This window comes from Microtus ochrogaster, unplaced genomic scaffold (genome assembly GCF_000317375.1).
Source record: "Microtus ochrogaster isolate Prairie Vole_2 unplaced genomic scaffold, MicOch1.0 UNK86, whole genome shotgun sequence".
Taxonomy (NCBI): domain Eukaryota; kingdom Metazoa; phylum Chordata; class Mammalia; order Rodentia; family Cricetidae; genus Microtus; species Microtus ochrogaster.
In genome coordinates this window covers 121,000-132,685 of record NW_004949184.1, presented here as the reverse complement: position 1 = coordinate 132,685, position 11,686 = coordinate 121,000, and the positions used below count along the sequence as shown (strand labels likewise).

The window sequence follows — 11,686 nt, the reverse complement described above, 5'->3', positions numbered from 1 at the left end:
GCAGTGATGCTTGTTGTCATGTTATATTCTTAAAGTTTTGGTTGTGTGCATAGCTTTTAGCAGTTGAGTCTTCTCTCCAGACCAGTTATATTCTTAAAACAAACAGGATCCAAAGCCACAGAGAAACTCTGTCTTGAAAAAAAGCCAAAAAAAAAAAACAAAGACTGCACTATGCACTTTCATGAACATTTCTAGGAAATCACTCTTTTTAAAAAAAAAAATAAGTTATTTTGTTTTATGTATATTCCTGTTTTGCTAGCATATATGTCTGTATACCACTTTCATGCCTGGTGCCCAAAAGGATCAGAAGAGGGCATCAGATGCCCTGGAGCTACAGTCACAGATGATTGTAAGTCTTCATATATATGGGTATCCTCTAGAAGACAATCAGTGCTCTTAACCAGATCCATATTTCCAGCACCTTAAAATAGAGCCAGCTCATGATTAAACTAACTTACTTGAATGAAATTTTTATGTTATATTTAATCTTAAATTTTAATATTATAATAGTATAAACATTAAAAAAACTAGCAAAGACATCCAGAAAAAAAAGAAAAAAATAGTATAAATATTTAAGTTCATCTATTTTATGTGTACATTTGTGGAATTAAATTTCATTTGTTTAAAAAAATCTTGCTCAGGAGCTAGGAAGATGGCTCAGGTTTTTTATTGTTGTTTGTTGTTGTTTTTGTTTTTAGAGACAGGGTCTCTCTGTAGCTTTGGAGCTCGACCTGGATCCTGAGTGCTGGGATTAAAGGTGTGCACCACCACCGCCCGGCTGATGGCTCAGGTTTAAAGCATTTGTTCTTTCAGAGAATTCAGGCTCCATTCCCACTCACATGGAGGCTCACAAACATTTGTAACTATAGTTCTAGTGGATCCCACACCCTCTCAAGGTCTCTGCAGGCACTGCATACAGTGGTATGCAGACAAACATGTAGGCTAAACAGTCATGCACATAAACTATATAAATATTTTAAATTACCTTTTTTAAAGCCCTAGAGAAATGATTCAGTCTTTAAAAAGCTTCCTGGACAAGCCCAGGATTCCACGTTTGGATCCCCAGCACATATTAAAGTGGGTATGGTGGCATATACATCTAACTCTGGCACTGGAGGTAGGTGAATACAGATAGATTATCCAGCTAGTGCAACAGAGTCAGTGAGTTCCATGTTTAGTGAAATATCCTATCTCAAAAAATAAGATGGAAAGTGCCCGCAGAAGACAGCTGATATTGACTCTAAACTCCACATGCACACATACATATGTGTACACGCATACAGACATGTACTATGCAGAAACACACGCAATATTGTTTCATTTTCAGTGTGTTTACCTTTGCACTTTGAGTTTTCTTTTTTTCCCATTTACTTAGCACTGTCATAAAGTGAACTCTTTAGAGTACCAAAGTTCAAATTAGTTATCCCTTCCTGACCAAAATATATGACTAGCATTGATTATTTATATACGGGATAGTTAAGAAAAATTTCAGGAAACAGGTATACAGCTAGGTACTGCTTCCCATGCTGTGAAAAAAAAAAAAAAAACACCTCTGCCCACTGGCTGCTCAGAAAAGCCATATTTGCATTGTTCCCGGTGCTGCTCTTAGCTCGCTGCAGCAGCCTTTGCCGCCTGCCAGCCTCCTCCTCCTCCTCCACAGCGGACTTCTGCAGCCCTCTCGCCAGAGTCCTCGAACTGGATTCGTCTCGCCCTCGCTGCAGCGGATCACCGGCCTGCCCCACCATGTCAGACGCTGCCGTGGACACCAGCTCCGAGATCACCACCAAGGACTTGAAGGAGAAGAAGGAAGTTGTGGAGGAGGCAGAGAATGGAAGAGACGCACCTGCCAATGGCACTGCTCAGAATGAGGAAAATGGGGAGCAGGAGGCCGACAATGAGGTAGATGAAGAAGAGGAAGAAGGTGGGGAGGAAGAGGAGGAGGAGGAAGAAGGTGACGGTGAGGAAGAGGATGGAGATGAAGATGAGGAAGCTGAGGCTCCTACGGGCAGCAGGTAGCTGAAGACAATGAGGATGATGATGCTGACACCAAGAAGCAGAAGACTGAAAAGGATGACTGGACGGCAAAGGAAAAGCTAAACTAAGGCCGACGTGACCTGTTCACCCTCCACTTCCCGTCTCAGAATTTAAACTTGGTCACCTTTGAGTAGAGGAGCAGGTCCCGCCCGCCCACAGCAGGCAGTGCTACCCACAGATGACATGCGCTCTTCATCAACCCACCAAAACCACAACATGAGTTTGCAACAGGAGAGGAAAAAATCAAAACTTCCAAGGCCCTGCTTTTTTTCTTAAAAATACTTTAAAAGGAAAATTTGTTTGTATTTTTTATTTACATTTTATATTTTTGTACATATAGTTAGGGGTCAGCCAGTTTTGATGATGACTGGTGACCAGACCAGCCTTCAGAGGGTTCTCTGTCCTACTTCTGATCTTACTTGTAGTGTGACCATGTTCATTATAATCTCAAAGGAGAAAAAAAAACTTGTAGAAGAAAGTATGGAATATATACATATTAGAGTACTACTCAGCAGTAAAAAACAAGGACTTCTTGAAGTTTGCGTACAAATGGATGGAAATAGAAAACACTATCCTGAGTGAGGTAAGCCAGACCCAAAAAGAGGAACATGGGATGTACTCACTCATATTTGGTTTCTAGCCATAATTAAAGGACAGTGAGCTTATAATTCGCAATCCTAGAGAAGCTAAATAAGAAGGTGAATCCAAAGACAAACATATAGGCATCCCCCTGAATATTAACCTTCATCAGGCGATGAAAGGAGACAGAGACAGAGACCCAGATTGGAGCACCAGACAGAAATCTCAAGGTCCAAATCAGGAGCAGAAGGAGGGGGAGCACGAGCAAGGAACTCAGGACCACGAGGGGTACACCCACACTCTGAGACAATGGGGATGTTCTTTCGGGAATTCACCAAGGCCAGCTGGCCTGGGTCTGAAAAAGCATGGGATAAAACCGGACTTGCTGAACATAGCGGACAATGAGGTCTACTGAGAACTCAAGAACAATGGCAATGGGTTTTTAATCCTACTGCACGTGCTGGCTTTGGGGGGGCCTGGGCAGTTTGGATGCTCAACTTAATAAACCTGGATGGAGGTGGGCGGTCCTTGGACTTCCCACAGGTCAGGGAACCCTGATGGCTCTTCAAGCTGATGAGGAAGAGGGACTTGATCGGGGAAGGGGGAGGGAAATGGGAGGCGGTGGCAGGGAGGAGGCAGAAATCCTCAATAAATAAATAAATTTAAAAAAATGAAAAAAAAACAAAAAAAAGACAACAATAACAAAAAACCCAATCTTATTCTGAGCATTCCAGTAACTTTTTTTGTGTACGTACCTAGCAGTACTATAAGTAGTTGGTTTGTATGAAATGGTTAAAAAAGCCAAAGATAAAAGGTTTTTTTTTTCCTTCCTTTTTTTTGTCTATGAAGTTGCTGTTTTTTGGTTTTTTTTTTTTTTTTGGCCAGTTTGATGTATGTGTGAAACAATGTCCAACAATAAACCAATTTTTTTTTGCTGAGTTGTTCTAAAAAAACAAAACCTCCAAAGATATTTGCAAGAACCATGTTAAAGTGTGATCTTCAAGAAATTAGCATCTGAAAGTAATAGTTCTGTTATCTTTTCCCTCTATTTAACCACTAAGCCTCTTTGCTGCCTTGACTCTTGCTCCTGGTATTGAACAAACCTATTTGCATTGCCATATAATACTGTTGCTTTACTGACTTTTTTATTTGGCTTTCTCTCTATAGAAAATGTATAATTCCTAAGAGTAATTAACATTCCATCAAGAGCACATCATGAGCATTGCATCAATGTTTATTGAATAAGAATATCTTGGACAATCTACAAAGAAACATATATTCTAATAATTCAACTACTATTTGTTGAATACACAGAGTTATAGAAAGACATGATTCAAACATAATAGGGATATATTTTCACCCTTTTATTGCAGTATTGTTTGAGAGACAGATTTAAAATAAGATGTATCTTAGGTGTAGCATATTAATTAATGGATAAAGCCATACTTAGGGCAATATAGGTTCTCTGGGAAAACTCAGAAATGTGTTTTAGGCATATTCTTTCAGATAGGCTCAGTTAAAAATAAGTATGGCATATGTTTAAGAAGTAGTCTCATTTTCACCTAAAAATTTCCTCTTTTAGCAATCAATGTATTGCTCCTTTATTATATAAAATTCAGTTAATGATGTTGTATCTGTTTCTTCTTTCTAGCACTTATACCACCTTCTTCAATATTTAAGATACTAGATTTAGTAGCTCACCTCTATGCTTACAAAGAATGGTGCATAGTTCTTTGGTTTTCCACTTCGTATATGCAACTGATAATTTACAAAATAATCTCCTTAAGACTAAATATACTGATTCATAATGAAAGTTTAGTGAAATACATAGTCATTATATATGTACACAATTTAGTATAAGAAACTGGCTCATGCATTTATAGAAGTTTCCAAGTCTCAAAATCTGCAGTGAGTCAGCAAGCTCCAGTTCGGGTTGGAAGGCCTCAGAATTTGAAGAGCTAAGACTGCGCTTCATGTTTCAATTTTGCCAGAGTCAAGACTTAGAAAGAACCAATTTTTCAATTTCAGTAAGAGTGCCAGAAAAATTCCTCCATCTCACTAAGCAGTCCTTGGAATAAGACGAGTTTTCTCTTCTTCAGATAAAAGGTCTACTTTTTCAGTCTATTAAGACCATAAATTGATTATATAAGGCCCAGCAATAATGCGGAGAACATTATGCCTTGTTTTTTTTCAATATTTGAGCACATATTCCTGTCAAGTGGGCACCTAAAATTAATCATCATATTTGCTGAGGAAAGTCAGATAGTATTTCAGTGGTATAGCCGTCAAGTCCTGGAGGGAGGCCCATGCAGGATGACCTCACATAATATTAATAGCAACTTGACAGTTGTGTGAGGGAACCAGATACAGTCCCGATCAAACTTTCAGCTAGCTAGAGCACTGGCTGGAATTTTGACAGCAACGCAGCCAGAAACTACCACATAGTTACTTCCCAGTTCTCATGCTGTAGGTGCTATGAAACAATACATGTTTATTTTTATTTTAAGCTACTCATCTTTTAGAGAGTGTAATTGCTACCCATCTTCAGCTAACTAACAGGTCATTGATTACCACTGAACTAACAGGTCCAACGTCTCAGTTTTTACGACACTTGGTTAGGTAAGTTCCTGCATCAAATGTCAAAGGATTAAGTTTTCAGTCTAGAAAATTCTATTCATATTTATCCATATTTTACAAATATTAACTATTCATTTCTACTTCACTTTCCCCATCACCGAGGGACTTCTATGTTTCTGTTCCCAATAAGCCTGACTCTTTTCTTACAACAATTACATATTTATCATACCGGACGTTCTTCTACTGAGTTCCTGGGGATTTGGTAAATCAGAAGTTTGTAGCAAAACAAATAATCCCCAGATATTTCTAGTACACTTTGAAGAATGGGGATAGGTGGTGTATTTTAGAAAACAAGTTGAATAATTTGAATGACTCAACAAATCACTTGTCAGAGAAGGTAGCTAATACCTGTAGTCCTAGCACACATGAAGCTGAGACAGGAGGATCACCCTGAATATGTGTCTCCCCATTCCAACAATGAAAACAGAGGAGAAATCTAAGCTGACACTAGACCATGAAACCATCTCAATACATAGCTGAATATGGAGAAGGACTATGTTTGGTAGAGACTTGGCACAGACTGCTAGAGCTTGAGCCCTAGCCTTTCCGTTTAGTAATGGAATCCTGGGTTTAAGCTAGGATGAGGCCATACTGCTAAGTTTAGGCCAATAGACTGTGAATAAAAATACATAACTTAAAATTAATTTTGGACATATTTAATTTATTATCTATAATTATCTAAGTATAATCTTTGGATTGATATTTTTGCATAAATTTCTAGAAGTACAACTGAGGTTTCAGCAAGAGAACACATTAAATATAAATAGCAAATCAATTCTCCCTAACTTTAGCAATGTTCAAGACTTAAGAGTTCCTCACAAAGTTTGGTTGTCTGAAAAAAATTAAATTGAGCTTTGCTTGTCATGCCATTGCTGTAATGAAAGCTATTTTTGAAGGCCCACATTAAACTGCTGCAACAGGCTTCCTCAAATTTGACAGCTCCAATAGAATTATTTTGCTCTTTTACACAGGAAAATCTTAAGGAAATGAATGAGCACAGCTACAAAGAAGGCATCCAGGACCTAGGAATGTCAGGAAGCTCAGTCATCCTTAGCCCAACTTTACAAGGCTCCAGGGGTAATAATTACTACTGACAGTCATCAGAAAGGAGGGCATCTGAGGCAAATATCTTAGTTATTGCTTAAAGAACACTTAAACTGAACTTATCTCTTACACTCTGCGTCATTTAAAAAAAAAAACAAATAAATTGTATGAAATCTGGAAGGACTATAACCAACAGAAGGTGAATACGGCAATGGAATTTCCAGATACAAAGATCAGTATAACTCTGTATGGCATTTCACACAATTATTGAAATATTTTGTATTAACTATATTAGAAATTAAAAAATGTTAACACTTCATTGAAAGTTACTAGTATGAAACTAGAAATGCAAACAGAAGATCAAATAATTATGAAAGACTCAAAGATACTTAACAATATTTGAAACTAGGCAATCTAATTTTATTTAATATAGTGATGTCTGTCCCATCATAATGTTTGCAGGATAAACTCAAACAGATTGTATGCTACAAACCTAAATTATATCACTGTATATAATGTTGATCTTTCAAGATACACATATGTCTAATGAAGTCCTTCACTTTATTTTTTTAATTAAAAATTTTATTAAAAATTTCCACCTCTTCCCCTCCTCCCATTTCCCTTCCCTTCCTCCCACCCCCTCCCTATCCCTCTACAGTCCAAAGAGCAGTCAGGGTTCCCTGACCTGCGGGAAGTCCAAGGCCCTCCCCCCTCAGTCCATGTCTAGGAAGGTGAGCATCCAAACAGGCTAGGCTCCCACAAAGCCAGTGCATGCTGTAGGATCAAAACCCTGATCTTTGTTTTCTGTAGCTTAGTTGTGGCTTCATTTCTCTTTATTTCTCTAAAATTTATATGTTTACATTTTTAAATTTATTTCTCATTTCCTAAAAGGCTCTAGTGTTGAAACAATAGCATATTAGTGTTTTAAACAGGTCACTCTCGTAACTTTTATGTAGCTAGAATAGCATTATTACTTTCAGGTGACCTTGCAACTACTACAAAAAAATCAGACCATCAGCAGTAGAGCCTATGCCGAGAGAAGAGACATTGTTTTAGAGGGAGAGTTTTTAAATTAGCAATGAGAGTATTTATCTCTTCATATGTGCCTATTATGTGACAAAATTTCATTGTCACTTCAGTCTAGAATATTATTAAAATCTAGAATATTATCAAAATAAGATCTTAAACTAGAAAAGTAACTCATAGCTTCAAAGAGGTTCAGATTATTTTCTAGATAGATGTGCCATATTTTACAAGTGTTTGCTAATGTAGAAAAAATACAATTCCCTTATATGAAGCAAAGAACCCCATTTTAAAATACATACTCCGTTTTTGCACGGGTGTGTGTTCTCAGGTGTGACATAGAAGAAGGATGAGAAAACCCTTTTGTTAAATTATCCCTCTTTGTTCCTTGATATAAAATAAAAGTGGTCTGACTGCAAATGGAGAGCATCATTGGGAATGTAGCATGGAGCAACGTTCCCATGGGTGTGCATTGGGCATTCATGCATGTATGGATATTTGTGGACACATGCATATACATATGGTTGTGCATCCATTTAGAAACCCAGAGTTTACAGCTGGTGTCTTCTCCAATCACTCTTACTTTTATTTGCTTGGGGAGAGTCTCTCACTGTACCCAGAGCTCATGGATACTAGATACTTTCATTAGCCAGTTTGCCCTGGGAGATATATCCCCCATCTCTCCCTCTCCAGGTGATAATACAGGAGATACATATAGATGCCTGGATTTTTACATGGGTTCTGAGATCTGAACTTACAAGCTTCAAACTTGAAAGTTTGAAGGCTTTATTCATTGACCCATGGCTTTAGTTTCTTAAATGTATACATTTTAGTCAATGAACAATTTATCCATTGTGTATGCTTTTGCACAATCTGTAGTTGTGAAAAATGAACTCATTTCTCCTCATAGTCTTTAGGAGGAAAGAAAAATTTTACTAAAATATAGAATGATAGATGTTCTGGTTCCATATTCTATGGACTCAAAATAAGGGTAATTTTGATATACCATATTGGAAAGGAAGGACCGATAATGTCTGCTATGAGAAGCATGTATTTTTCTTATTTTTCATAGATTTTGTCTTTTTTTTAAATATTGACGGTGGGGATCGTATTATACACAGCCTTTTCAGTTTGGATTCTTTTCAAGTTTCATTCTGTTGCTGAGATAAAAGCACTCTGACCAAAAGCAACTTAGGGAAGAAAAAAGTTTATTTCAGTTTACAGGATGTATTCCATCATTGAGGAAATTCAAGTAAGGAACTTGAAAGCAGAAACCATGGAGAAATGTTGCTTGCTGGCTTGTTCCCAGCATTATGCTTAGCTAGCTTTCTTATACAGCCCAGAATCATCTGTTAGGTAATGGTGCCTCTCACAGTGGACTAGAGCCCCTATATCAACTATCAATCAAGATAATCACCCAGAAGACATGCTCATAGGCCACTCTGATCTGGAATATGTCTCCATTGAGACTCCTTTTTCAGTTGACACTAGGTTCCTTCATCTTAACAGTTTAAGCCAGGTAGGGCAGGTTCGTTGGCTTAAGAACACACATTTAAGGTTTCTCATTGTCTTCCCATGGTTTGGCAGCTCACTACTTTAGCATTAAACAATATTCAACTGTTTGGGTATGCTACACTTTATCTACTCACTAGACAGTTGTTTGGTTGTTTCTTAACTTGGAGCATTATAAATAAAGATACTGTAAACATCTGTGTTCTGTTTTCATGTGTACAAAAACAATTTTTGATCTTTTGGATAGCTATCAAAGGCTATGACAGCTGGATCATTTAGTGAGAATATGTTTAGTTTTTATATGTTATCCCCAAGCAGTTGTACCATTTTTTCATTCCCAGTATAGAGCATGAAATTTCTCTTTGTTCTACATTCTTGGTAGCATTGTTAAATGTTTCAGTTTTTGGCTGCTCTTAGATGTGTACAGTAGTATTCAATTATTCTTTAAAGTTGCGTTTACTTGATGACATGTAATGTGGAGGAACTTTTTATATGTCTATCACTGTGTATATGGAGAAACTGTTGCTAAGGTCTTTGGCCCATTTTAATTTACTTTCTGTTTTTATATTGATACAAGTTCTTTTTATACTTTAGATAATAGTACTTCATCATACATAATTTTGTAAATATTTTCTCTAAGTTTATTGTTTGTGTTATTTTGCTATTGTCTTCGATATATCAGATATTCAATTTTTAGTGAAGTCCAGATTATTACAAATTTTTCACAAATGACTTTTTATTGTATCAAAAAATCATCCTCATATCTTCAGTCTAAGGTTTCTCTTATGTTATCATCAATAAGTTTAATAGTTTTAGAATTTTAGCACTTGTTTTAGTTACCATTTTATTGCTGTGAAGAGAAGCCATGAACGAGGCACCTCTTATAAAACAAAGCATTTAATTGGGGGCTTACTTACAGTTTTAGAGGGTTAGTTCATATGCAACATGGTGGGAAGCAGATATGTGTGGTGTTGGAACAGTAATTGAGAGCTTTATATCCTGATATATAGGCAGCATGGAGAGAGAGAGAGAGAGAGAGACAGAGAGAGAGACAGAGAGAGAGAGACAGAGAGAGAGAGACAGAGAGAGAGAGAGACTGTGCTTGGCGTGGTTTTTTGAATACTGAAAACACATCATAGTGTCCAGTTGACAAGGGATAAGTTTGTGATGGTTATCTTCATTGTTAACTTGGCTGGATTGAGAATCCCGCAGGAGACAAAACTGATGTATCTAAATTGTTTCCAGGGAGGTTTATGTGAGGGAAAAATCTAACCCAAATAAAGGTTGCATAACACCATGGCCTGAGGTCTCAGATGAAATTCAAAGTCTGAAAGAAGGACACATGATCACAGCAATCATCCCTTTAGGCTTCCTGAGTGCATATGTAACATAAGCAGCTACTTCCTCCTTTTGCCACCATAGTTGACTTACTGTTTAGCCTATCAAGCCATAAGTCAAATAAATCTTTCCTTATTTAAGTTGCTTCTGCCAGCCATTTGTCACAGCAATAAAAAGTGTACACATTAAGTTGGAAATATCTAACATCTTTATAATACTTAATCTCCCTATATAAGACCGTAGAAAGCCTGTCCATTTATTTGTCCTTTCTGATTTCATTTAAACTTTTGTAGTTTTCCTCATGGTGTGTGTGTGTGTGTTTGTGTGTGTGTGTGTGTGTGTGTGAAAATATTTTTGAAAAGATTTATGTAACATGGAGGGCTAGGCCTGATTGTTGTTGGGGTTTTTATCCTGCCCGGTACTCCCAGCTGTTTAGACCCAAAGAAAATCACAAAAAGATCTCTGTAAGTTATAAAGCTGATTCGCCCATTAGCTCTAGTCTCTCACTGGCTAACTCTCACATCTTGATTAACCCATTTTTTTGCTCTATGTTAGCCATGTGGCTCTGTATCTCTTTTTAGTGGGGCAGCCCACATCCTGTTGCTTCAGTGGTCTGGGCAGGAGTGGGAGGAGTCAACTTCCTCCTTCCCAGAATTCTCCTGTTCTCATTACATCATTTCTACTTCCTGTCTTGTTTTCCCGCCTATATTTCCTGCCTGGCCAATCAGCATTTATTTAAAACATGATTGACAGATTACAGACAATTCTCCCGCACCATTTCCTCCTCTTTAAAAAAAAAAACCAAAGGAAAATATCCATAATCCATTTTTTGGGAATGTGGCCGTAGTATTTTAGGCTACCTCCAGCTGTTTGGGGGCGCCGATAATCTTATGGGAACCTAAAGAAAATTTAGAGTTATGATTAAGTCCTGACTGAAGTATACTGTGAGTCTTCATCATCTCAGGAAGCAGTTTTGAACCTGTTCTGGATGAAAAACTCAGACATCTGGGCCATCTGTTCCTACAGAGACTTCTCAGGTGGTCTTCCTTGCTTCCTTGATCAAACTGCATTTTTCTTATCTCAGAATGAATCCATAGCCTCTCATTTTCTGTGGAAACAAAAGCAAAATCTCTTCTCCAAAGTAACATACCTTTTGACTTCAATTTTGAAGCCAAGGTATTTTCAAAATACGTATCTACAGCATTTATAAGCAAATATCTTTTAGCAGCTGTTTCTCCTTCCTCAGCATTCAAACAATTTAAAGAGAGCATAATGACATACAGTATCAAGAGTCTCTGTGTATTTTCCATTTTACGTGGCTTTATTTTAACCTCTATTTCTCTTATTTTTTAACTTTTGGCTTTTTGAGACAGGTTCTCTGTATATCTTTGTCCTGGAACTCCCTCTGTAAACCAGGCTACCTTTGAACTCACAGAGATCCGTCTGTCTCAGCCTCCCAGACTACTCTTCTTTCTTTCTTTCTTTCTTTCTTTCTTTCTTTCTTTCTTTCTTTCTTTCT

General features: G+C 37.4%; 1 protein-coding gene across 1 annotated transcript; it reads left to right on the top strand.

Annotated features, from left to right (window-relative positions):
- Positions 1-1,707: 1,707 nt before the first annotated feature.
- On the top strand, positions 1,708-2,016 carry LOC101983221 (prothymosin alpha). Its single transcript, XM_026777820.1, has one exon. The coding sequence runs from the start codon at positions 1,744-1,746 to the stop codon at positions 2,014-2,016; it is 273 nt and encodes a 90-aa protein (XP_026633621.1). The 5' UTR covers positions 1,708-1,743.
- Positions 2,017-11,686: the final 9,670 nt, after the last annotated feature.